The sequence below is a fragment of the Notothenia rossii genome, assembly GCF_949606895.1.
Source record: "Notothenia rossii genome assembly, chromosome: 4".
Classification (NCBI taxonomy): Eukaryota; Metazoa; Chordata; class Actinopteri; order Perciformes; family Nototheniidae; genus Notothenia; species Notothenia rossii.
Window position 1 is genome coordinate 734,303 of NC_136902.1, and position 27,854 is coordinate 762,156.

Sequence of the window (27,854 nt, forward strand, 5' to 3'; positions counted from 1 at the left end):
TCAGATCTTGTACTTGAGTAAAAGTAGAAGTACCAGAGTGTAGGAATACTCTGTTACAGTAAAAGTCCTGCATTCAAAATGTTCCTCGAGTGAAAGTAGAAAAGTATTCTCATCAAAATATAGTGAAAGTAGAGTACAAGTACCTCTAGACTGTACTTGAGTAAATGTACTTAGTTACCCAGATGATCATGTAGCTTTTTCTCTCCTCTGTTGACAACATGATCTTTATTTGTATTGTTATAAAACACAGGTGTTTATTAGTATCACATATTTGTATTTGTTTTCCTACAACAATAAGAGAAGCTCAGCATCACAGTGGAATATTCCAGAAGGTTATTCCCATACTGACCAGAGGGGGAGTAAAGACACTACGTCATAAACTTCGCGTAGCATGCGTTCTCGTCTCCCATTGGCGGAATGTGACCAACCTTCAGCAGCACCCCCCTTACAGAAAAAGGGGGCGTGGCAGTGGAAAAAACCCCCTTGTGACACAGAAACAGGAAGTGGCTGTATCTCTATTATCATCTCTTTATAAGAGCAGCGGACACGCGGTGGCACATCACACCTTTCTCTTCGTGCAGGTAACACACGGAGCCGCATCACAGTCACAGCAGATCCCTCCGCCACACAGGAAAACACACTCACATCCTCTGCGCCTCGCGACTTTCCTATCATCCTGCAGGTGTTTCCAGGTAAGGTCACATTCTCTTTGTGTGCTTAATGTGCCCTGAAGCCTCCGCAGCTGATGTGCACCGTGTTTTTAGGCGAAAATAGAGCCGCAGTGCGTGGTTTGCATGCATTTGCAGGTTATGACGCAGTTGCATGAACCTCTGTTTCGATGCCGATCAGCTGTTTTGTGCACCTGATGCTCGCCATTGCATAATGAATTACGTTAGTGCACACAGACATCCTGCGGTAGGGCATTTCAGAGTGTGTTTTCATGAAGGACTCGTTGCGTTATTGGCTGATGTAGAAACGGAGTGTGGTTTTTTTGGGCAGCCACACCCTGCAGGATCTGAGTCATGCAGCTGATTTAGGATCAGATTTGTACCTTGAAGCGTTCAGTGATGAGAGACAGGAGGTCGAGTTTTACGCAGAGGAGGGGGGTGTTACGCACACATATGTACCCTGCGTCGCTAGTGAAGCCAATAATCTGCAATCAGTTCCTCAACATGCCCAAACGAAGAGATGCCAGCCTCATACATCTCTTCAAAAAACGGATCCGCTTGCCCTTCAGATCTTTATCTCGGTCTGTAGTTTTGCAGAGACCTGATGAATGATGAAACGCCGCGAGGCCCGCATGTTCGCTTTTTATTTCCTCATCATGTGTGTTGTATGTTGTGTACGGAAACCCAGAGGAGCCATTGCTCGACATTTCATTTACAGTGATAACAATCGCATTTCATGTCTTGTTCTGTGAGGTCAACGTGACATGTGTGCCCTTTATGTAGAGATGAGGGCTTTATTTAAGATAATAAATCCCTACTAATGAGCTTCAGATCACAAAACAATGCGATTCAATGTCAAAATACCTCTTGTTATTTTAATAAATCCTACAAAAGTGCTTCTATTTGATTCGAGGAAAAAACAAGGCCAATAACCAGCCATCCACCTAAAACCCCATTTAAGGCTCTAATTCTGAATAATGCTCTTTCGTTCTTCAGATAGTCAAAATGTCTGAGTATGGAAGCCCTGAATGGCCATTTCTCAAACTCTTTATTACCTCTCCTGTGCTAATGGATGAGCTAAGGTCATTTTTATTTAACATTTAACAGCTGCAATGATTAGATAACTACTATTTAAATAACTGCGAGCTTATTTTAATAATTTAAGTTGATATCAGATTTGAATACGGTTAATGTTTTACTCCTGTCGCTGCAAACTGAATATGAATACAGATTGTTTTAATGTGATTGGTCTGTAAGGAAGCCTCGAACGGCCTGGTTTAGTTCTTTATTTACTTATGATAAATTAATAAGGCTCATTTTGATTTTCAGATTACAATATTAAATAATGAGATTTCAATAAATAGTAGATTAACTGCCAGCTGTGTTAAAGGGGACTTATCATGCAAAATGCACTTTGTGATGTCTTTTCTACATCACTGTGTCCCCGGTGCGTTGGGGATCTCACGCAGCGTCAGAAAATAAAACACTTTCTCTTTTCCTCCGTACCCACATCTTTTAAAAACGGGGCTACAACGAGCGGATACAGATTTGCTGCCAATATGACGTAATATCGGATGGTGGACTCACAGAGAGTTGCTATCAGAAATAATGCCTGACGTGTTTTGGACGTAATCTCGTCTTTGTTTACATTAGCATCACTAACACTCAGAGCTAACCTGTACTGGAGAGCACATGTGTTTTTAAAAAGCAGGAAGTATAAAAAGGAACTCACCTTGTGATAAACCTGCAAGAGACAAACCATTTGAGCTCCATACTGTTTCAGAGATAACCCTTGATGTGGTTTAGAACATGATGGCGTTTTATCACAACCAAATGTAACTTTATCTCCGGTAGAATTCTGATCAGGCATTAGCTCCGCCTCCTCTTTTTATGTTTTCAAGCTAAGGACCAAGAATCCTCGTTTCTCTAACAGCTGGAATAGAGGGGTATGAGGGAGTCTAACATGCATGATGTTTGTGTTTTGAGCAAAACACATCATAGACATGTTTTCATATGTTTGAGACCATAACGCCTTAAGATAGCCCGATAGGTGCACTTTCATTATTCAACCACCTCGGGGTGTTTCTTCTCTACGATGGGAAACTAAATATACTTTATTTTAGACAATTTAATCCTGCATTTGGGGAAACTGATTGATTAATGGATTAATTTAGAAAACAATGAGTGATTTAATAGAGAATTACAGTCGGTGATAAACGAAGAACGAAGGACCGGACGATAGAAAGTACAAACAACTAAAAGATCGAAAGAACAAACAAACTAACGAATGAACGAAAGACAGATTCAAAGACAGACAGAAAGAAAGAACAAACAAACGTACAACTAAATAAAGAATGAACGAAAGATTCAAGGACGGAAAGAAACAAAAGAAGGACCGGACGAAAGAAAGAAACTAAAGAACTGGCAGCTACTTGCTGCGTTACTTCTCTACGACGGGAAACTAAATATACTTGATTATTATTTTAGGAAAAGCGCTATCAAAATCCTGTGTACTAAAAGTAGAAGTACTCAGATCTTGTACTTGAGTACAAATATTCTGGATAATCAAAATAAAAGTCAAAAATACTACAGGACTTTTATAAGAAGGAGAAACTCAAGGCTGGGCGGTGCGCCAAAAAACTCTCGTATCCGATATTTATTAATTGATTGGAAATGTAATGCTAGAGCTCCCTTTGACACTTTTTCAAACTTATTGACGGATATGAACGATTTCTATCATACGGTATTAAGTTCACGCTGTACGGTATGAAGCGGTATGTCGCCCCAAATGTAATGTATATTTTAATGTATACAAATATAATAGAAGTAACTTATAACGGCAGACATGATTTTAAAGGAGTAGCTGAGTAAAGGGATGGAATTAATAAGCATTTGTTTCCTCTTGATCCTTTTCGTACAACACAACTTCAATCAGGAGAGATGGTGTTGATGTAAGAATACATATTTATTGCCCCGCGGGGTTTCATCGGATCGGTTGGTGAATGGATGGTTAGGCTCGGTCTGAACGGGAGGGGCTTAGCTTGACCCTGGTGGTGGTGGTGAATGGATAGTTGGGTTCGGTCTGAAAGGGAGGGGCTTAGCTTGACCCTGGTGGTGGTGAATGGATGGTTGGGGTCGGTCTGAAGGGGAGTGGCTTAGCTTGACCCTGGTGGTGGTGAATGGATAGTTGGGGTCGGTCTGAAGGGGAGGGGCTTAGCTTGACCCTGGTGGTGGTGGTGAATGGATGGTTGGGTTCGGTCTGAAAGGGAGGGGCTTAGCTTGACCCTGGTGGTGGTGAATGGATGGTTGGGGTCGGTCTGAAAGGGAGGGGCTTAGCTTGACCCTGGTGGTGGTGAATGGATGGTTGGGTTCGGTCTGAAGGGGAGGGGCTTAGCTTGACCCAGGTGGTGGTGAATGGATAGTTGGGGTCAGTCTGAAGGTAAGTGGCTTAGCTTGACCCTGTTGGTGGTGAATGGATAGTTGGGGTCGGTCTGAAGGGGAGGAGCTTGACCCTGGTGGTGGTGAATGGATAGTTGGGGTCGGTCTGAAGGGGAGGAGCTTAGCTTGACCCTGGTGGTGGTGAATGGATAGTTGGGGTCAGTCTGAAGGGGAGGGGCTTAGCTTGACCCTGTTGGTGGTGAATGGATGATTGGGGTCGGTCTGAAGGGGAGGGGCTTAGCTTGACCCTGGTGGTGGTGAATGGATAGTTGGGGTCAGTCTGAAGGTAAGTGGCTTAGCTTGACCCTGGTGGTGGTGAATGGATAGTTGGGGTCAGTCTGAAGGTAAGTGGCTTAGCTTGACCCTGGTGGTGGTGAATGGATAGTTGGGGTCGGTCTGAAGGGGAGGAGCTTGACCCTGGTGGTGGTGAATGGATGATTGGGGTCGGTCTGAAGGGGAGGAGCTTAGCTTGACCCTGGTGGTGGTGAATGGATAGTTGGGGTCAGTCTGAAGGTAAGTGGCTTAGCTTGACCCTGTTGGTGGTGAATGGATGATTGGGGTCGGTCTGAAGGGGAGGGGCTTAGCTTGACCCTGGTGGTGGTGAATGGATGATTGGGGTCGGTTTGAAGGGGAGGGGCTTAGCTTGACCCAGGTGGTGGTGGTGAATGGATGGTTGGGTTCGGTCTGAAAGGGAGGGGCTTAGCTTGACCCTGGTGGTGGTGAATGGATAGTTGGGGTCGGTCTGAAGGGGAGTGGCTTAGCTTGACCCTGTTGGTGGTGAATGGATAGTTGGGTTCGGTCTGAAGGGGAGGGGCTTAGCTTGACCCTGGTGGTGGTGAATGGATGGTTGGGTTCGGTCTGAAGGGGAGGGGCTTAGCTTGACCCTGGTGGTGGTGAATGGATAGTTGGGGTCGGTCTGAAGGGGAGTGGCTTAGCTTGACCCTGTTGGTGGTGAATGGATAGTTGGGTTCGGTCTGAAGGGGAGGGGCTTAGCTTGACCCTGGTGGTGGTGAATGGATGGTTGGGGTCGGTCTGAAGGGGAGGGGCTTAGCTTGACCCTGGTGGTGGTGAATGGATAGTTGGGGTCAGTCTGAAGGGGAGGAGCTTGACCCTGGTGGTGGTGAATGGATAGTTGGGGTCGGTCTGAAGGGGAGGAGCTTAGTTTAACCCTGGTGGTGGTGAATGGATAGTTGGGGTCGGTCTGAAGGGGAGGAGCTTGGCTTGACCCTGGTGGTGGTGAATGGATAGTTGGGGTCGGTCTGAAGGGGAGGGGCTTAGCTTGACCCTGGTGGTGGTGAATGGATAGTTGGGGTCGGTCTGAAGGGGAGGAGCTTGGCTTGACCCTGGTGGTGGTGAATGGATAGTTGGGGGTCGGTCTGAAGGGGAGGGGCTTAGCTTGCCGCTCATTACGTTCAACATTGTCTTCTTTTTATTGTTTTAATCTGTTGTAAGTCGTCTAAATGTTTCTCTGACTCTAAATCTTCTGTGTTTTGTCCCCTCCCTCCTGCAGCTGATAGTTTGAGCCTCAGTCGATCATGATCCTGCTGACTCCCTCCTCCGGTACGTTCTCCTCATAATCTGGATTACTGATTACTGATCATTATGTTTAAGGCCTCGGTCACTCGGGGACACGAGAGCCAGACGATCATTAATGTGACAATTTACACATGCAATTCAGAGTTAAAACACTATGCATTATGTGCAGGTATGCATCATTTAATGTCAAATAAGTGGTTTATATATGTGTTAAAATGTACTTATATTGGGTTGTTTATTATAATTGAATGTTTTTATTGATTTCTATATTTTGTGAGTTAATCTGGATCAGATTCACAACGTGTAAGAATGACGTATGTATTTTCTTTGTATGCCATATCCCCTGATTTTAAAGCGTATACATCTTAGTTTAAACAGTTTATTTCCACCTCAGTTGGTCCTGTTTGTCCTTGTTTAGTCTCGTTAGTCGTTACCAGGTAACATCGCACAGCGCTGCATAATAACAAGGGCTTTCCCACAATGCATTGCAGCCATTAGGCAGCCTGCCAGAAGCTGCTTGAAATCTGACTCTTTTGTCCGAGACAGAGTGCAGACTTTTCTCTCAGCTGCACATTCTTTAGGTAGAAACTGTTCAGTATTTGAAGACAAAGTGCCAGCGTGCTCTCTGCAGTGACGCTGTGGGAGAGTAGAGAGCATGCTCTGAACAAGTGTTGGTTGTTTTTGGCTTTCTGCTGTGTCTCATTCGCTGTTTTCTTTCAGATGTCTTGAACTCGCCTGGCTTTGGAATCACAGGAAGTTCAGGGTGAAAACACTTGAAGGGTTGCTATACAACTGCAAAATTTATAAAAAGACAAATCTATCCGTGCATTCTGTCTTGGGGCAGCACTATGACTCGAGAGAAAGTAGTGCACTCACCTGAGGAACATCTGTTAGACTTTGTGCCTCTTTTTGACTAAAATAAAGATCTTATTAGCTTTCATACTGCTTATTTACCCCCAAAACAACCACATGTATCAAGTTTAAAGAGTTCCTATTTTGCTTTTTTATGGTGTTACCCTTCCCTTTAGAGTGTACTGAACATCAGCAGGAGAGGACTCTTTAAAGTAGAGACACTACATACTGATATACACCTGAACATCAGCAGGAGAGGACTCTTTAAAGTAGAGACACTACATACTGATATACACCTGAACATCAGCAGGAGAGGACTCTTTAAAGTAGAGACACTACATACTGATATACACCTGAACTTCAGCAGGAGAGGACTCTTTAAAGTAGAGGACAGGGACTCTTTAAAGCAAATGCACTTAATAATTAATCCCAATTGGAGAGTTAACCCCTTGCAGTTTAGTGTTTATAGCAGATTACACCAGGATGTTTATTAACGCAGGGCTGCAGTGGATTCAATAGATTATTATTAATTGATTAACGAGGTGTGATCAGCTGACTTCCGGTTCGTTTCTCGCAGTAGTTTCAGCTCTGTGTTTTTTTGTTTAGTCCCCTCTATGTACCCAAAACCAGTATCTGTGTGTGTGTGTTTCAATCCCAGTAAGATTTCGCTAAGCGCTAAAAACGTCCCGTTCACCGTCCGAAAACTGTATCCTTTTTGGTGTCTTCTACTCTGCAAATATCATCTCTTGATTTTAGGGCTGCACAGTTATTCAAATATTAATATCTATCACGATTTAGCAGCGATTTTGACGTCTAAAATGCGTGCTCCGGTCGTACATTTACATAAAGTAATAAACAACAGACAGGCAAAACGAAATGTCATCGAGGTGTAAAGAACTGTTTTATGCAGGATTTTAAAGCATTGTTTTTAAAGCAGTCACAAAGAATCGTGATTATTATTTTGGTCATAATCGTGCAGCCCTAACTGATACTGAAGTGTAATGCATGCTGAGTAAAGCTACACAAATGTATAACAATGTTTATTGCATAGACATGTCTAAGTGATAATGAGGCACTCTGTCATTTTGCATGCTGTGACTGCGAATGAACGAGTACAGTAACGTACAAAAATGCATTTTAGTGATCTGAAAGTGGATGAATGAATCGTAAAGGTCGGTCTGCGTCCAAAAAACAAAGTCTTGGTAAGTGATGCTTCTTTTAATTTGAAAAGGAGAATCTGATGTAAAGTAATTTGTTGATATAAATGCAAAGAGGAGAAGAAATACAGCTACAACATCCCGTAGCATGGAGACAAATACTATATGACTGCATTGAGATAATGTTATGTGACTCAAACTGGGATTTTCCCTTTCGGCCCTTTTTATCGAGAGGTCAGCTGGTATGGTATCGGGTCATTTAGCCGTTAGCGTTAGAGTTTTTAGTTTTGCCCCGACGCCGTCTAACTTCGGCTCTTTTCTCAGGTTTCTTTCAGTGCACAAACAAGATCTTCCTGACGGACGAAGCGACAGGACAGCAGATCAAGGAATTCGCTCGTAAAAATGCAGCGAACGCTCTGTCGATATCCAACATGGTGATGGGCATGGCGTCCATCCTGAGCAGCCTGCAGGGGTGAGCACACCATTTATTATTCTCTGAAGCATCATTCAGGCGCCGCTGCAGGATCTAAGGCTTGGTCGTAATCATTCAAATTCTCCCTTTTCAGTAAAAAACACAAACAAACAAAACCATGGCAACGATTTTATAAAGGATTTGGTTAGTGTCATTAAAGCACATAATATGCTCTACATAGCGATGTGTCCTCTCTGCGTATGAGACTCTGGACGTGTCAGGAACAAAGACCCCTCTCATGTTACACATTTAGAAAACACTACATCTAGTTCACTGCATTTTGAAGAAGACATGACAAAATGTGGACTGAGAAATGCTGTTTGAAGCTCAAGGTTTGGGCTAATATTATTCCCTTTTATTGAATCTCTGAAGCATCGTTCAGGCGCCGCTGCAGGATCTAAAGCTTGGTTGTAATCATTCAAAATCTCCCTTTTCAGTAAAAACAAACAAACAAACAAAACCATAGCAAAGATTTGATTAAGGACTTGGTTAGTGTCATTAAAGCATATTGAAAATGAGCTTGTCACTATGTTTTTGCAACCATTAGCCAATCAGCAACCAAGGTGACAAACCTAAAATATAGGGGATAGTATTTCAGGATCTGGCTAGAGTTTAAAGACAATGTTAGTAATTATGTCGACTGGAAAGCATATGCGCAAAACACATTTTTACACATTTAGAAACCACTATATTACATTTTAAAGACAAAATATGGACTGAAAAATGAAGTTTGAAGCTTCAGTTTGTGCTCGTACTGTCCCCTAAGGGCCACCATACTTACTAACATGAGGCCTTTAAAAAGCCTCCACTGATCCTCAACTGATACAAAATGATTGCATGGCTTTGTTTGCTTTTATTTGAATGAGAACGATAATGATTACGACCAAACGATGTGTTTTTTTTCAACCAGTGTTGTTGTGTTTGCCCCTCAGGGCCTGCGTACAGTAAGTAATGCTAAATGATGGCAGACGAGCTGCACTAAGCTTCGTTAGAGACACTCAGGCAAGTGCTTAAAACTAAAACTGAAACGTGTCCAGAAACACCTGGAGATGATCGCTCTCTATTCACCTGATGCTCCCCGGCTCTGTGGAGCTTCTACGGCACCATGTGTTGGTTCTTCCTGTTACAGCGTAAATGCTATTACTTTAGCATAGCGTCGCTACCTTTACTTACCAAACAAACTGTTTGTAAGCTTTTAAATGAACTGTTATAACAGCTTTTCAGGCAAAAACAAACCCGGTGTGATTAATTTATCTAAATAAATGTATATTTGAGGTATTAACGTTTATGTTTGGAGCTGTGAGGAGCTAGCTAGATAGCAGCCTAAAAGATGCTTTCAAAAATACTTAATCAATATTTTAATAATGAATCTCTTTGTCTGAAAGTAGACGCTTTAAGGCTAACCATAAGGGGTTAACAAATAACTCGTATTTTAATTATTACAGCAACCAATTTGGCTATAGCTATTTTAAAGCTAACATTCGCTAGCTAGCCTGTTAGCTTGTTGCTTCTTAGCGTGGTGTAGCTGTGAATGATCTCTAATTAAACTCATTGTTCACTAAACTGCTAGTGCTACATCAGAAGAGCTAACACATTAGGGGTTAAACAATAACTTGTATGTTAGTTATTACAGCAACCAATTTGGCTATAGCTAACTATAAAGCTAACATTCGCTGGCTAGCGTGTTAGCTAGAGAGCTAACACTCGCTAGCTAGCTTTTTAGCGCAGTGTTGCTGTGAATGATCTCTAATTAAACTCATTGTTCACTAAACCAGAAGAGCTAACACATTAGCGTTTGAACAGGAAGTGGGGAAAGGGGCGGGGCTTCATGAGGTGAATAGAGACAGATACTGTCTCAGCAACGGTTTCACATTTTACCCTCATATCATGTTTTACTGCAGGAGAGATGTTGTATCTTGCTGCTCGTCATCCTTTTGATTTCACACATTCTGCAGAGTTTCATTTCTACTGCTTCAGTTTATCGTCTGTTGCATCGCTAAAATGTGGCTACGGTGCATAGATCCCTCTTTTAATATCTGCTCAGCTTTCCACTTTAATAACTATACTGCACATATTTTATTATTTGTCAGATCATTCGTTTATCTGTATTTCATGTTAATATTTCTATATTAGAGTTTTTTTCGAGTTTTTTCTTCTATAAATGTTATTTTCTCTTACCTCTAATCTGTGTTTCTGCATCACACACACACACCAAGGCAAACGAGTAACATCTGTGAAACTACTCGGTCAAACCTTCTCTTTCTCTAGTCTTTAGTAGTTTTCTGATTTCTCTTTCAGTTTATTGTCTGTTGCAAAAAGGAGAGCTACAAAGAGATACAATAGAGTTGAAGTCCCGCCCATCTACTTCCGCCCCATGGGACCTTATTTCTGAAAAATTATACATTGAAGTCAATGGAGAGAGAGAACTTATCTTTCGATCCCGTTTGAATTGTGCCATGAATTACACATATGATGTTTGTTAATTTAAAAAATAATTTCCATGTCAAAAAAGTCAGTTTGTCGTAAAACTGTTGAAATATAAGACTATGAAAAATACGCAACTAGAAAGACTACAAATCCCAGAGTCCCGGTCCCGCATGCTGGCTCTTAGGGACCGACTAACTCCCCTTGTGTGAAATATGCCAAAGTGACGGCCGTCTGGGTGTGTGGTGCGAGACGGGAGAGGTAGTTCATTGAGCCTTTCACACAAAGTGTTACGACACATTTTTATGTTTTGACTTGTAAAATTATCTTTTAAATTGACAAACATCATATGTGTAATTCGTGGCACAATTCAAACGGGATCGAACGATACGTTTTCTCTCTCCATTGACTTCCGAAATAAGGTCCCATGGAGCTCCCCCGGAAGGGGAGGGGTCTATAGGACTACAAAAAGATGCATTTAATTTTTGTAGTTCTTGTATCTTTTGTAGTTGTAATGTGACTTTAGATAAATCGTATCTGCTCAGCTTTCCACTTTAATAACAAAACTACACATTCAGAGTAGCTTGTTGTTAAATACCTTACGTCGTTTTTTTGTGAAAATATTTTTCTATATTTCCATTTTTTTAAAGTTTTTTCTTTTACATTTTTTTTAATGTTTTGGTCATTTTTCTTACCTTTTTTAAAACTTGGTAATAAAACTGATTCCTCTTTCTTTCTCTACTTTGTGGTCTGTTGCACAACATACTTTATATCTGTATTCCATGTAAAGATATAAATGTTTATTTTTGGGTCATTTTTCTTACCTCATGTTTCTGCACCACACTCACCAAGACTAACTCCTCTTGTATCGAAGCTGATCTCTTTCTCTAGTTTCGGTTTCATTGCTCAAACGTCCCTCTGTCGTGCATCTGTCTCACGTCTCTCACATTCTGGGTCATTTCTCTTACCTTTTTTTACGTTTCTGCACCACACACACCATTGGGTCATTTTTCTTACTTTTTTTATATCTCTCTGTTAGACGAGAGACAGGCTTCGTACTGACTAGTTTGTTTCATTGCTCAAACGTCACTCTTTGTTGTGCATGACTCCAATATGTCGTCTGTCACGTCTTTTCTTACCCTTTTTGATGTTTGCACCAAACACAGCAGGCCAAACTCCTCCCATCTGTTAAACTAGTTGGTAATAAACCTGTTTCTGCTCTGTTGCATTGCTCCAACGTGCCTCTGTGTTCTCTGAGTCTCACGTCTGCCCCTGTCTCTGGTGTTGTGTTCAGGCACCATCACGCCGCCTGTTGGCTCGTTCTGATTGGCTACCTACTGGACCTGGCCGACGGAGCCGTTGCCAGGCGGCTGGGAGCCTGCTCTGCTCTGGGTGAGTGAGGAGGGGGGAGGAGAGAGAGAGAGGGAACAGGGATGGGGGAGGAACGGGGAGGAAATAGGAACGGGGGAGGGTTGGACGAGGGAGGAAAACAGGGACAAGGCTTTTCTTGTCATGTGTACAGAGCTACAGTGCAGATATACCAATGAACACCTGAGGTCACAGGCTCCTCCTCCAACAGAGCAGCACAGATACAAGAGAATAGAAATAGTGCAGAATAGTCTGCAACCCATATATTTATTTATTTGTATTTACTTGTATACAAACGGATGGATGTTCTTTCCAAAGTTCAGGTGTTTAATAGGCAAAAGGAAACGGGGATCAGAGGGAGGAAACAGAGAAGGAAAAAGGGAACGAAAAGGGGAGGGAAGGAAATGGAGAAGGTGAGGAAATGGGGAAGGAAACGGGGAAAGGGAAGGGAAAGGGGGAGGAGTCATGGCTTGTATTGTCATGTGTACACACTAGCAGCTACAGAGCAGATATATCAATGAAATGCTGAGAGAATTAGGGCAGAGTTAAAAATAGAGGCTGTGGCATCAATGGGAGCTTTTCTAAATCCTGTTAGTCAGAATTCTATCTTTCACTAAGTCTGGTTCAGATCTATCTGTCACTAAGTCTGGTTCAGATCTATGTGTCACTAAGTCTGGTTCAGATCTATGTGTCACTAAGTCTGGTTCAGATCTATCTGTCACTAAGTCTGGTTCAGATCTATCTGTCACTAAGTCTGGTTCAGATCTATCTGTCACTAAGTCTGGTTCAGATCTATCTGTCACTAAGTCTGGTTCAGATCTATCGGTCACTAAGTCTGGTTCAGATCTATCTGTCACTAAGTCTGGTTCAGATCTATCTGTCACTAAGTCTGGTTCAGATCTATCTGTCACTAAGTCTGGTTCAGATCTATCTGTCACTAAGTCTGGTTCAGATCTATCTGTCACTAAGTCTGGTTCAGATCTATGTGTCACTAAGTCTGGTTCACATCTATCTGTCACTAAGTCTGGTTCAGATCTATCTGTCACTAAGTCTGGTTCAGATCTATCTGTCACTAAGTCTGGTTCACATCTATCTGTCACTAAGTCTGGTTCAGATCTATCAGTCACTAAGTCTGGTTCAGATCTATCAGTCACTAAGTCTGGTTCAGATCTATCTGTCACTAAGTCTGGTTCAGATCTATCTTTCACTAAGTCTGGTTCAGATCTATCTTTCACTAAGTCTGGTTCAGATCTATGTGTCACTAAGTCTGGTTCACATCTATCTGTCACTAAGTCTGGTTCAGATCTATCAGTCACTAAGTCTGGTTCAGATCTATCAGTCACTAAGTCTGGTTCAGATCTATCTGTCACTAAGTCTGGTTCAGATCTATCTTTCACTAAGTCTGGTTCAGATCTATCTTTCACTAAGTCTGGTTCAGATCTATGTGTCACTAAGTCTGGTTCAGATCTATCTGTCACTAAGTCTGGTTCAGATCTATCTGTCACTAAGTCTGGTTCAGATCTATCTGTCACTAAGTCTGGTTCAGATCTATCTGTCACTAAGTCTGGTTCAGATCTATGTGTCACTAAGTCTGGTTCAGATCTATGTGTCACTAAGTCTGGTTCACATCTATCTGTCACTAAGTCTGGTTCAGATCTATCTGTCACTAAGTCTGGTTCAGATCTATGTGTCACTAAGTCTGGTTCACATCTATCTGTCACTAAGTCTGGTTCAGATCTATGTGTCACTAAGTCTGGTTCAGATCTATCTGTCACTAAGTCTGGTTCAGATCTATCTGTCACTAAGTCTGGTTCAGATCTATCTGTCACTAAGTCTGGTTCAGATCTATGTGTCACTAAGTCTGGTTCAGATCTATCTGTCACTAAGTCTGGTTCAGATCTATCTGTCACTAAGTCTGGTTCAGATCTATCTGTCACTAAGTCTGGTTCAGATCTATCTGTCACTAAGTCTGGTTCAGATCTATCTGTCACTAAGTCTGGTTCAGATCTATCTGTCACTAAGTCTGGTTCACATCTATCTGTCACTAAGTCTGGTTCAGATCTATCTGTCACTAAGTCTGGTTCACATCTATCTGTCACTAAGTCTGGTTCAGATCTATCTGTCACTAAGTCTGGTTCAGATCTATCTGTCACTAAGTCTGGTTCACATCTATCTGTCACTAAGTCTGGTTCAGATCTATCTGTCACTAAGTCTGGTTCAGATCTATCTGTCACTAAGTCTGGTTCACATCTATCTGTCACTAAGTCTGGTTCAGATCTATCTGTCACTAAGTCTGGTTCACATCTATCTGTCACTAAGTCTGGTTCAGATCTATCGGTCACTAAGTCTGGTTCAGATCTATCTGTCACTAAGTCTGGTTCAGATCTATCTGTCACTAAGTCTGGTTCAGATCTATCGGTCACTAAGTCTGGTTCAGATCTATCGGTCACTAAGTCTGGTTCAGATCTAAAGACACTGTTACGTCTAGGGGACACACACAACCACTGGGAGTCAGAGTGAACGTTAGCTGACACGTTTATTCCTTTGAAAACAAAGGATTCAAGGTCACAGGGTCCTCCAACACAGATGGATGTTCTGGATGTTCTCTCACGGGTTCAGGTGTTTCACAGGAAACGGGGACGGGTGACAATCGACTTTAACTATATCTATTTGTTTTCTTTTCACTCTCTCTGTAAAGCGACTTTGAGCACCTGTAAAAGCGCTAACAAAATTAATCTATTATTAAAAGGACTGTAACAGGAAACGGGGAAATAAACATGGAAGGGATCGGGGGAGGAAACGGGGGAGGAAACGGGGAAATAAATCTATTATTAAAAAGACTGTAACACCATGTTGGGAAACAGTGAGGAGGCTGATGGTTTTGAGGAGGGAGGAATGGACAGGGGAAGAAAAGGAGGGAGGAAAGGGGATGGGGGTGGGTTGTATTGGGGAGGAATGGACGGGGGAGGAAAAGGAGGGAGCAATGGACGGGGGAGGGTTGGCAGGACTCTCTATTCTCTCAGCTTTGTCTGGACATGTGTCCGCTGAGAGAAACAAAGGGCAGCAGCAAGAGCTCTCTCTCTCTGTCTCTGTCTCTGTCTCTCTCTCCCTCTCCCTCTCTCTCTCTCTCTCTCTCTCTCTCTCCCTGTCTCTGTCTCTCTCTCCCTCTCCCCCTCCCTCTCTCTCTCTCTCTCTCTCTCTCAGTCTGCAGCATCGAGCGTGTTCAGCGTCATCTGAGAGGTTTCTCTGCAGGTTTTAGAGATACATGAGAGAATATGAAATGATACTGACACCAGGGTGAACCATGAGCAGTCAAACCCTTCAAACGGGGACACTCTGCAGGAACACAGCCCTTTATATGGTAATAATACATATTAAAGATCGTAGGGCATTCTGCACATTCAAATATATCTTTCACAAAAACACCAAGTGTTGACAATAAATTAGGCTGCTGTCACTGTTCATAAACAACCAGCTCCTAAATAGCTGCTTTCACACCAAGTACTTTGCCGCACTTAGTGCCCAGCACTTGGTACCCAGCACTTGGTACCCAGCACTTGGTACCCAGCACTTGGTGCCCAGCACGGGGTGCCCAGCACTTGGTGCCCAGCACTTGGTGCCCAGCACTTGGTGCCCAGCACTTGGTGCCCAGCACTTGGTACCCAGCACTTGGTACCCAGCACTTGGTACCCAGCACTTGGTACCCAGCACGGGGTGCCCAGCACGGGGTGCCCAGCACGGGGTGCCCAGCACTTGGTGGCCAGCACGGGGTGCCCAGCACGGGGTGCCCAGCACTTGGTGCCCAGCACTTAGTGCCCCCATGGAACTAAGTGCAGATCGCGTTCACACTGGAATAAGTCCCTGGGGGTGGATTAGGCAAATGAGCCGCTGACGTCACTTCTTCTTCTTCTGCTTTGAGTTTACTGGCAGGCCGCAAACCACTTCACGGCGTATACTGCCACCCGGAGTCCCCGGCCGGAAGTCCCCGGAGTTGGGGAAGGCTTCGGTAGAAGCTGCTGGGAGTCCCAGCAGCTTCTACCGTTGGTGCGCTGGGCTAATGCTAATGCTAATAATGCTAATGCCAGCAAATACAATGGCGGCTTCACAAAACTTTTCAGAGTTTTAAGGGGCGTGGTTTGCAATTCGCCCAGCCAATCAGAAATTGGTACTTTTTCCTCCCCAGGAGAGTACCACCTCTCTAGCAGGGACTAAAAATGGGGGTAAAAGTTCTCTCAACTAAGTTCTCTTTTTGGTGTGAACGCAAATTTCCAGGCACTAACGGAACTAAACGGGAAAAGTACTCCGGTGTGAACGCGCATAATGAGTGAAAGACTGCAAACGTTATCAAACTGGGCACAGAAACAAAGAGCAGCCGCAAGAGAGGAGACTCTGAAGATGCTTCTCTCTTTCAGTCTGCAGAATCAGATTCTGAAAACCTTTATTCGTCCCAGAGAGGAACATTTACATTTGTTACAACAGGAAAACGGGTAACGAAAAGGGGAAGGAAAAGGGGCGGAAACAGGAAGGAAAAGGGGAGGAAACAGGGAGGAAACAGGGAAGGAAAAGGGGAGGAAACAGGGAAGGAAAAGGGGAGGAAACGGGGAGGAAACAGGGAAGGAAAAGGGGAGGAAACGGGAAGGAAACGGAAAGGAAAAGTGGAGGAAACAGGGAAGGAAAAGGGGAGGAAACAGGGAAGGAAAAGGGGAGGAAACAGGGAGGAAACGGGAAGGAAAAGGGGAGGAAACAGGGAAGGAAAAGGGAAAGAAACAGGGAAGGAAAAGGGGAGGAAACAGGGAAGGAAAAGGGAAAGAAACAGGGAAGGAAAAGGGGAGGAAACAGGGAAGGAAAAGGGGAAGAAACAGGGGAGGAAACGGGGAAGGAAAAGGGGAAGGAAAAGGCGAGGAAACAGGGAAGGAAAAGGGGAGGAAACGGGGAAGGAAAAGGGGAGGAAACAGGGAAGGAAAAGGGGAGGAAACAGGGAAGGAAAAGGGAAGGAAACAGGGAAGGAAAAGGGAAGGAAAAAAGCTTATTCAAAATGTTCTCTCCTAAAAGTGAACATCCAGTTAAATGACAGAATATGACCCCAGGGTGAACCATGAGCAGCCAGACCCTTTAAACTGTGCGGTTTAGCACTGATTGATTCCATTATGGTAATAATGAATCTATAACACATGTTATTGATCGTAGGACATTGTGCACAGTTAAACAAATATATTTTCTTATACGTTCGTCGTTTTCACAAAATACCAAAAGTGTTGGCAACAAATGAAATCAATGAAGCCCTGCTGTTCAAAAGCAATCAGCTCCTAAATGAGGATTCAAAGACTCCAATGTTACGAAGCTGGATGTTTTAAACGTTACTTATCAACTTTTAAATGCAGATCAAGGTCGATAGGGGGAGGGCTTGTCATGAGTTTGAATCCAGTTTGAGGAATATTTGTGCGATATTTTGGCCACGAATGCATCACGCATGGATAGGCTTTTACTGATTCACTAAAAGTTAATAAACATTTTGAAGAAGCTGTTTCTAAAGTGGCATCGCAGCCGATTAATGTGCAGCCTGAGATCTGACGGAAGCTCGTGTTGCACCGATAACATCTCCTGGTGTTATGGAACTAAACCAGGAGCGGGTTGCTTCTGCCGTTCATAAGCAACCCGCTCCTAAACGAGTATTCAAAGTTCATCAAACGGATCTAAAGATGGTAGTTTTAAGAGGCATTCACTTTAAACGTTACTTATGCATATCCAAGACTTTTCTTTCATGAGTTTAAATCCAGTTTGAGGAATATTTGGGCCAAGAAGTTGAGATGCACGAGGTAATGCAGGTAATACTTCAAAATATATCTTGAAAGGCAGCAGGTTAGTTTGCAGCGTCCAGTGGAAACTCCCAGCTCATGAGATCTGAGGCTTGTTTTGCACCAATAACATATTCTGGTGCTATGGAAATAAACCGCGAGGCCACCGTGTGAAAGTGGACTTTCTCCCGAAATAGCTCCAGGTGCACGCATCCCCCCCCCCGCGTCACGTGACCCTCCTTTGTGTCCGAGCTGTTGGTTCGGCATGCCTCCTCTGCAGCTGGATGTTGTTTTGCAGAATGAACAATTGATTGAATCACCTTTTTAAATTCCACGGCGTCGCGCTTCGATTGTCCGTCTGATCCCTTCGCTCTTATCCGCACTGCATTCCTGGCATTCCAGAGATGTTTGACCTCGAGTGGCGAGGTCACCTGACCCTCGGACACATGTGGCCGGATAAAGAGTGGGGGGGGGGAATGTTGTTTATTGAATCGCTGCCTGTCGGGCTGACGCTGAAATTCCACTTGGGGATTTTCACACGTACGAAAAACTGTGGCAGCGACCCAGAGGAGCACGAGGTGCCGTGACGGCTACTCAGCATGGGCTCAGCTGCTTATTGATTATATTTGGGTTTAAAACGCCAAGAAATGAGTAAGATACAAGATATCAAGGCTTTGTTGTCACAGCAGCTTCAGTGTAGATATGTCAATGAAAAAGTTAAGGCTCCTCCAACAGAGCAGCGTGAATATCTATAGCACACAGAGCAGATCGAACAGGGCAAGAGAATGTCAAACGTCAATTTATTAAAGTCAATCGTTTTCAAATGTCTTGTTTTGCACAATCCCAGTGTCTCAGAGTCCAAGTTTGTTATATAACTTTAATATAAAAGCAATAAATCTACAGATTGTTTGAAAACAGCTTTCTCTGAGGTTTCTGCACTAAATATATATCTGCTTTAATCGATAAAAACCCGTTTCTATCAGATCTTCTGGAGCCAATTGAGATCCAGAACAGATGAATAAAGAACAACAAAACACATTTACTACGACTTAACTTTACCTTTTCTGTAAAATATACACACCACCCTGACATTATTATTCAAAACAGACGGTTGTTTTATTTTAAAATAAGTCGGAAGAAGATATTTATTCAACATATACAATCTTACAGCTTGTTTTGCTGCAGAGAAGCACCGAATACTCACTCAAATATTAATTAAAAGAATAAATAAATGCAGACTAGTTTAAACATTTATTTTGCTTTTATTAAAGATGGAAAGTTCAGATCCAATAACTCCCTCGCTGGAAGCTTGTCTTCACAGACTCTCTCTAAAGCCCATCCTGCGTGTCTCTAACCACAGTGAGGACTTTAAGATCAAAGCAAGTTGATTCACTTTATAAACAACTCCGATGTTTGCTCTGAGGGTCGTGTGTCTCTGGCAGCGGGATCTCATTCCTCTGACTCTAATAGAATATCAACTCATGACTAAATGCTGTGGGAATTAGAGCAGAGTTAAAAATAGAAGCTGTGGCATCAATGAGAGCTTTCATAAATCCTGTTATTCAGAATACAATCTGTCACTAAGTCTGCTAGTGTTTTAAATCTAAAGACATTGTTACGTCTAGGGCAGCGGTTCCCAACCTGTGGGCCGCGGCCCCCTAGTGGTCCGCAACACAACCTGGAGGGAGACAATCAGGGGGAGAGACACACTAACACACCACGGCACGTAACAATTTCAAACAAAAATAGGTTGACAACCAAAAACCACCAAAAACACAACATGGCATATTTAATGTTCCTTTAATCCCACTCTTCGTTAGAGCTCATTATTTCCCATTTCATGGAGTGTTGAGCCACTACTAATGTACTCTTCAAACACCTTCGATTAAGATTACTCCTCGATTGACTTTTCAAAATATGTATTTTAGCCAGAAGAATAGTTGTATTTATTAACTGTGTTAAATATTAAAGGGTGTAAATGTAAATTCAATATTTGCCGCCAAAATAATTTGCAAAACATTATAATTTGTGTGGAAACATTTTCATTATTAAGATTTTCTTTTTTTTCTTTTAACTTGTTTTCCTTTCTCTTTTTCGATCCTCCTTAGCAACGGTCATTACAGTCCTTAGCAACGGTCATTACAGCCCTTAGTAACGGTCATTACAGTCCTTAGTAACGGTCATTACAGTCCTTAGTAACGGTCATTACAGTCCTTAGTAACGGTCATTACAGTCCTTAGTAACGGTCATTACAGTCCTTAGCAACGGTCATTACAGTCCTTGACAGCGGTCTGTTCTACTGGATTAACAACGTGTCACATGTTCTGAATCGACCAATCAGAACTTTATTTAGCCTCCGTATTGTTTATGGTTGAATGTGCGCTGCGAAAACATTTTAGATTCTTAAGTGGGCCCCGAGGGGAAAAAGGTTGGGAACCACTGTTCTAGGGGGAAGTAACAATAACCGAGGGAGTCAAAGGGAGAGTGAACGTTAAGTAAAATGTTTATTCCTTTAAAACAAAGAACGCTGCCAACAAAGAAGATAAGATCAGAAGTACTTTATTGATCCACAGTTGGGAAATGTTTGTGTTGCAGCAGCATAAAAAGACATGGCATTGTACAATAAAATGAAAAGACAAGAAATAAACATTTAATATTTAATATCAATGGCAATAAAGAGTAGAACATATACACGTTGAATTACAAATGTTCTTTAAGTGAGGAGGGAAACAAAGGAGATTGTGCCAAAGAAACAAATAGAACAAAATGAGGCCTATCTCTGAATCTATCCTTTGAAACCAAAGCTCAAACAAAACCCTCACTATCTGAACTACTAAGAATGGGACAAAGCAACAATCCACTAACCGAGTGTGTCCAACAGATGTTATCTACGTGAGGGAATGTCCCCAACTCCTCCACCTCCAACACATTCAACAATGCTCAGAAAACAAGACTGAAAAAAGGGTCTCATTTCTCCGTGCTGCGTTCAGGTGCAAAGCTGGAAGCTGTGGCATCAATGGGAGCTTCAATACATCCTGTTATTCACAATGCAATGTGACTAAGGTTCAAGAGTCAAGGCTTTGATTGTCATGTGTACAGAGCCACAGTGTAGTTCTGTCAATGAAATTCTGAGGTCACAGGCTCCTCCCACAGTGCAACACAGATAAAATAGTGCAAGTAAATATAAATAATTTACAAGATGCAAACGGATGAATGTTATGGATGTTCTTTCCAGAGTTCAGGTGTTGAACAGTCTTATAGCCTGTGGGCTGAAACACATTTCTGGAATTGTTTATATCTAACACTGTCGCTTTTTTCTGTGTTGCGTTCAGGTGCAAAGCTGGATGATTTCGCCGACTTCACGACGTTCGGCATCGCCACCTCTCTGCTGCTGAGGACCACAGACCTGATGGACAACATCCTGTGTGTCTGCTACGTGCTTTCAGTGTTCGTCCGCCTCTGTTTCTACACCAGTGGTGAGTTACACTAAACACATCCTTTACTCAAGTAGAAGTACACACATCCTGTAATCAAGTAGAAGTACACACATCCTGTAATCAAGTAGAAGTACACACATCCTGTACTCAAGTAGAAGTACACACATCCTGTAATCAAGTAGAAGTACACACATCCTTTACTCCAGTAGAAGTACACATTCTGGTGTTTAAAAATACTCTGGTGAAAGTAGAAGTACTGACTAAACTTCTTTACTCAAGTCAAAGTAAAGAGGCTTTGAAATGTACTTCAGTAAAAAGTACCCATAACTAGCAGCTGTTTTAAAGAGTACCTGACCTCCCTTTATATTAATAGAACAATAATGTCATTGTTAGCTAATGAATGTTTCCATGCTGAACAACGGCAACATGACAATGTTTCCATTAGAAGAGGGACCAATGAGAAGTCAATAACAAGCTAGTAAAAAGGACACCTTTCCTGGTTTTTAAAAGCTGTGTTAAAGTGCTCTCTGAACCTAACGGACTCTTCTGGTGGTTTTAATATGCATGCTGTTCAATATGAACGTGTCTAAGTGTAGTTTTGTGTTGTTGTTCCCACAGGAGTCCCCTTCATGTACCGTGGTCTCCCCTGCATCTACTCCTCTGGGATCCTGGCCAGCGCCTCCCTGCTGTCGGGGGGGAACCTCCCAATGCTGCGCATCATCGCTGTGGCCATGATCCTCTTCATGATCAGCCAGAGCTTCTACCCTCACGACCGCGTGCTCGAGTCCCAGGCCTGGAAGAAGGCAGTGTACGCTGGAGGTAAAGACCATCTCTCACACCGCCACCTTTTCACTCATCTCACTTTCATTTCTTTCCACTTAGCGTCGAGGAAGATAAGGTGGTTAACACAAGATGAAGCAACATTAGCCTCCTTTAGCTTAGCGGTGGTGACGTGAAGTCATGTGACCGTGCTGTAGTTCCTTTATAGCCCAACATTAGCCTCCTTTAGCTTAGCGGTGGTGATGTGAAGTCATGTGACCGTGCTGTAGTTCCTTTATAGCCCAACATTAGCCTCCTTTAGCTTAGCGGTGGTGACGTGAAGTCATGTGACCGTGCTTTAGTTCCTTTATAGCCCAACATTAGCCTCCTTTAGCTTAGCGGTGGTGATGTGAAGTCATGTGACCGTGCTGTAGTTCCTTTATAGCCCAACATTAGCCTCCTTTAGCTTAGCGGTGGTGACGTGAAGTCATGTGACCGTGCTGTAGTTCCTTTATAGCCCAACATTAGCCTCCTTTAGCTTAGCGGTGGTGACGTGAAGTCATGTGACCGTGCTGTAGTTCCTTTATAGCCCAACATTAGCCGCCTTTAGCTTAGCGGTGGTGACGTGAAGTCATGTGACCGTGCTGTAGTTCCTTTATAGCCCAACATTAGCCACCTTTAGCTTTAGTAAAAAGAAAAGAGTGTTATAATAATGACAAACGGTGATTAATAATATGTACAGATACAAATATGTCCTTAATTAAAACATTACGAAGCACTGGGAAAGGCTAATGTAAAAAGGAGTTATTCAGACCCTGAGAGAAGTCTTAAGTTACCCCTACATTTCTGACCTCGATAATGAAACCATGGACAGATTTAGAAGTGAATGTTGGCAAAGTTTGGCTGTGGCAGCACGGAGGATAGCCTCAAATTTAACAAGATTAAGTGTAAGGTAATTGCAGGTCATCTGAGCATTAACATCATTTAAGTAGCCTGGTACGTTTCAAGGGTGTCAGAGAGCTGATGTGCATATATAGAGTTGCATAGCGTCAGCATACAGGTGGAAATTGTAGCCATATTGATGTATTATATATCCAAACCATTTAAGAGGGGAGACCTTAAACTGCAAATAGAAACAAACTGTCAGACTGACTTTAAATCAGCAGTGAAATGTAGTCGGATCGGTAGCTTGGGTTTCATATTAAACTAGGCTTTCAACAACACTTTTAAAGAGAGGACTCTTTAAAGTAGAGACACTACATACTGATATACACCTGAACATCAGCAGGAGAGGACTCTTTAAAGTAGAGACACTACACACTGATATACACCTGAACATCAGCAGGAGAGGACTCTTTAAAGTAGAGACACTACATACTGATATACACCTGAACATCAGCAGGAGAGGACTCTTTAAAGTAGAGACACTACATACTGATATACACCTGAACATCAGCAGGAGAGGACTCTTTAAAGTAGAAACACTACATACTGATATACACCTGAACATCAGCAGGAGAGGACTCTTTAAAGTAGAGACACTACATACTGATATACACCTGAACATCAGCAGGAGAGGACTCTTTAAAGTAGAGACACTACATAGTATTATGAATAGGGCCCCTTTAACTCCATATTTCCCATTTTGCATTGTTCTAAAACTCGGTGTCTTACAGTCAGAAGCGTTTTAACACAATCTATTTTTTTTTTACATTCCTTAAATAAAAAACGTAAGAAGGAGAATTTAAATAAGGAACAAGAATGGGCTTAGAACTGAGCCCTGAGGGACACCACAAGAAAGTCGAGATGTAAATATTTTTATGGTGCAAACAATATGAAGCGAAGTAAATATTAAAACGTTGCCACAGCTGATTAGTTGGCTGATATGCATAGTTGTTATACCCTGATTTAGCGCAGGTGAGCTAGCTTCGCTTGGATTCATAACTAACAGTTAGACTTTTATTATGTTGTGTAAAATAAATGTTGTTTTTTGTTTGTTTTTTCCAAATAGGCCGGTTTATTCTCAATAATAATATGTTGTATACATGTTACTGTATAATGTATTTTCAGACTTATTTACATTTTCATTGAAACAGTAGTTTGTGCAGTAACTCAGAGCGCCCACTAGGGGTTACGGACCCCCTGTTAAAGACCCGTAGTTTAAAGATATCAGCATGGACTTTTTCTACATTTTCTGACGATGATTATTTTCATCTAGAACTGAGGTTCCCAAACTGTTTACAGTATGTACAAAAACCAAATCTCTCTAAACCCCAGGTTGATGTTGGTGTCGATTCATTTTCTTGCTAGAAGTGGCGCGGCTCAGCTGCCAACAGCAACTCGTCTTCAGCAGCTAAATGTTCGTCTGACTTTGACCCGTCGGCCCGGTGTTTTCACTTGGAAACTGTTTTTTGGACCCTTTAGCTTTTTAAAATTTTAGTTGTCCAACTAAGGAGTCCGAATACAGTCTCGTCAAGCTAACGCTAACGATGCTAATTCACGCCAAAGTCAAGTCCAACCAAATTTAAGTTCAGAAATATTGAGCAGCTTATGTTTACATCATTGTAATGTGATGTGTATATGTGATAAACAACTGTTGTCTGAAATAAAAAGATTTTTTTGGATTCAAGTTGATGACAGTTTAGGTCGAGTTGGTAGACCGTAAACATGAGTTTGGGAATTACTGGTCTAGAAAATAATCGGCAGATTATTCCATAATAACTACGGAAGCCGACAGGTGCAAATAAGTTTCAACAATCCTACATACTTTCATCAGAAGAAAAGGGCTGCATCTTCAGAAAGGATGCAGATATAAAAAACAAATGTTCCACATGAAGAAACATCTTCAGCAACAGTGGCGGCTCCAGAGTGTTTGTGTTGGGTAATCTATGGTAGGGCTAACCCATACAGTGGGGGGGCTCAAGTCAGTATTTGCAATGTAATTACATACCCCCCCCGATAGTGAAACGCCACGCGTGAGGTTTAGATTATTTCTCTGTCTCAATCCAAATTGAACTGTAGTAAATAAAAAAGGCGACCTGGAGCCAATCCTGCAATCTCCCCACAGGTGAAAGAGTTGACATGCTGAAAACCCAACCCCAAGATTTTTTGAAATACTAACATAAAAATACACATTCTGTTACTCTCTTGAAAAAAAAGAAGAAAAAGCACACAGCTGGGAGAGCAGGGGACACTAAAGAGTGACGCACACAGCTGGAAGTCCAGGGGACACTAAAGAGTGACGCACACAGCTGGGAGACCAGGGGACACTAAAGAGTGACGCACACAGCTGGGAGACCAGGGGACACTAAAGAGTGACGCACACAGCTGGAAGTCCAGGGGACACTAAAGAGTGACGCACACAGCTGGGAGACCAGGGGACACTAAAGAGTGACGCACACAGCTGGGAGTCCAGGGGACACTAAAGAGTGACGCACACAGCTGGGAGACCAGGGGACACTAAAGAGTGACGCACACAGCTGGGAGACCAGGGGACACTAAAGAGTGACGCACACAGCCAGGGGACACTAAAGAGTGACGCACACAGCCAGGGGACACTAAAGAGTGACGCACGCGCTGCCTCCTCAAGTTGCTGAATGTTCTCATGTGTGAAGACGTTTCTTCGTGCGGAACATTTGGTTTTTGTATCTGCATCCTTTCTGAAGCTGCTTCTCCTGATGGAAGAGATTATATTTCGTTGTAGCACGTTAGCACCTGTTAGCACCTGTTAGCACCTGTTGGCACCTGTCGGCCTCCGTAGGTTACCGTAGCTCTTGAGTTTTAATGTTTTTTTTTTAATTGCTTATCCTCTTCTCACGAATTCTATATTTTTTTTATTTCCAGGGGTCGCCATGGTGTTCTGCTCTTCCTTCCCCCCCGCATGTGTGTACTACCTGTTGTGGTCAGTCTCCTACATTTTGTTTCCAACATCCCTCTGGAGCAACAAGGTGTAAAACGGGTGCTGGCTTTGTCCACAAAAAAAAAAACCCGAATACTGTAGGTTACCCTCGGGCCGTCCGGGTGAAGACGAGGACGAAGAGGAGCTACACGCCTGCTGCTAAACACAGGATAAAAGAAGAAATGATTTCAAACGCACACATTTATAATGTCTGCCTCTAATTTGGTTTATAAAATGTTTAATTGTGAAATGACACAGGACTATGATCTTGTGTTAATGAGTAACTGTTCCAGTGCTACGGTATGTAGGTCAGGCCTTTTTATTATGAATATAAATCAGATTCCTTTTCCTGGTTTATCTTTAACAGACAGCACTACGACTAGTAGGGAGGCAACTCTATGATATTATACATTTATCTGCCGGTTATTTTCTCCAGGTCGGGCTTTAAAATGTTCGAAAACAGTCCTGAAATCAGTCCTTAAGACAAAAGATATCACTTTAAATACGAGATCAATCAGACGAGCTTCACGCCCGAGAGGCTGGGAGCAGCTTCTTTAACAAACAATTAAAACAAATGACTTTCTGTGGATGGCATGATGCAGTCTCATGAGCAGTCCTGCTTTACGGACTGTCTTTGAATGCATCAGGGTTTGAGGTGTCATAGCATTCAGGTCAGGATGTTTGTCTCCTTTTTAAACCTTTCCCAGTTTGTGCACTGGTTTCAAATCCAGTGACTGAAAACACATTATTAGAGTTAGCAGGTTTTACTTTATTTTTAATTGAAAATCCACCGACTTCTACTTCTTTATGCTTTTTATCAAGTTGTGGCTCTGTCCAAGAAATGATGTTTAGATTTAGTTTGGTCTTTGCGTGCCTCTGTTTTAGGAGGCATTGCAGTTTAAACGTGACTCCACACTGGACTCTCAACCCTTCAAAAAGCAGCAGCATTCGGCCGGCTCTCCAGTGTGGATTAGTTATTAGAGAGCGAGGACACGCAGCTGTAAACCGTGCAGAGCGTCAGCGTGTCGTCGCTCTCTAACTCGGCCAGTATTCAGTCTGAAGGACTTGTTTTGTAGACTGCGTTTCACCGTGTGTGTGTTTGTGCCGCTCTAAATCCTGTGTGACACGTGTGGAGATCACACCGTATACCCACGACTGTATTTAAAGCTTTTAATCAAGGGGTGGATCACCGTTTAAAGAGGCCCTATATTCTGCTTTTTGAGGGGGGGCTTCCTGTAGTTTCTCTCCTACACACTTCCAGAGCATAGTGACATCACTATAGCGACACATTGATAGGCTGAGGGGGCGGGACATCTCTAAGCTGGTTGACCAATCACAACAGAGCCAGCCAGCTTACCAATCAGAGCGGACTGGCCTCTGACTTTTTGTCTGAAAATGTTAGAATTCTGTTAGAATCTTTTTTTTTTTTTCAGGAAATCTCAAAATGTGACTTTGTTAAAATCCCAAATTCTAACTTTTTCCTCCAACACAGTGTACGTGTAGGGGGCGGGACATCTCTAAGTGGTTGATGAGTCACAGCCCAGCTGACCAATCAGAGCAGCTGTGGTTTCAGACGAGGGGTGAAAACAGGCAGTATGAGAAACATGAATTGAGCATGAAAGCACAGAGACACTAATGTCAACCCTTTTTAAATGAACAGAATGGGGCCTCTTTAAGTTCACTGATTTTAAAGCGACATCAGAACAAGACGAGCTCATTTTAAACTCCATTAGCTGCAGTTTCTCTGATGTGAAAGTGAAGGACACGCCTCCTCTGGTTCTGATGTTGCACGTGGTTCCTGTCTAAGTTTTAGTACCCTGAGAGGCGTTCAAAGACACGTTCCTCTCCGGGACATTCAGCTTTCCTGTGGGTGTTTTGGTTTCAGACTGTGAGGTGTTTGCATGCCGAGCGCTGCACACGTTCAGCAACTCTACTTTGCCCCATCAAGATGGAAAAATGAAATCTGTGCTTTTACTTTCACTGTCTGTACATTTTTTGACAATAAAGAGGAAATGAAATGACGCTTTCAGTGTTTTTATTCTACAATCTC

The 27,854-nt window shown here is 42.7% G+C and overlaps 1 protein-coding gene across 2 annotated transcripts; it reads left to right on the forward strand.

Annotated features, from left to right (window-relative positions):
• Positions 1-480: 480 nt before the first annotated feature.
• On the forward strand, positions 481-27,826 carry tmem269 (transmembrane protein 269). Of its 2 annotated transcripts, none has more exons than XM_079675319.1 (7): positions 481-692; positions 5,617-5,666; positions 7,976-8,123; positions 11,842-11,939; positions 21,043-21,186; positions 21,766-21,966; positions 24,184-24,535. In XM_079675319.1, exons 2-7 carry the CDS (start codon positions 5,642-5,644, stop codon positions 24,186-24,188), a joined length of 621 nt encoding a protein of 206 aa, XP_079531445.1. In that variant the 5' UTR covers positions 481-692; positions 5,617-5,641; the 3' UTR covers positions 24,189-24,535. The 2 variants fall into 2 exon arrangements, with proteins under 2 accessions (XP_079531445.1, XP_079531444.1); XM_079675318.1 differs by lacking the exon at positions 24,184-24,535 and adding an exon at positions 25,750-27,826 and having other exon boundaries at positions 482-692.
• Positions 27,827-27,854: the final 28 nt, after the last annotated feature.

Coding starts and splice junctions, on each gene's coding strand:
- tmem269 (XM_079675318.1), top strand. CDS start 5,642: ATGATCCTGCTGACTCCCTCCTCCG. Junction 8,124..11,841: donor ATCCTGAGCAGCCTGCAGGG/GTGAGCACACCA, acceptor TGTTGTGTTCAG/GCACCATCACGCCGCCTGTT. Junction 21,967..25,749: donor GAAGGCAGTGTACGCTGGAG/GTAAAGACCATC, acceptor TTTTATTTCCAG/GGGTCGCCATGGTGTTCTGC.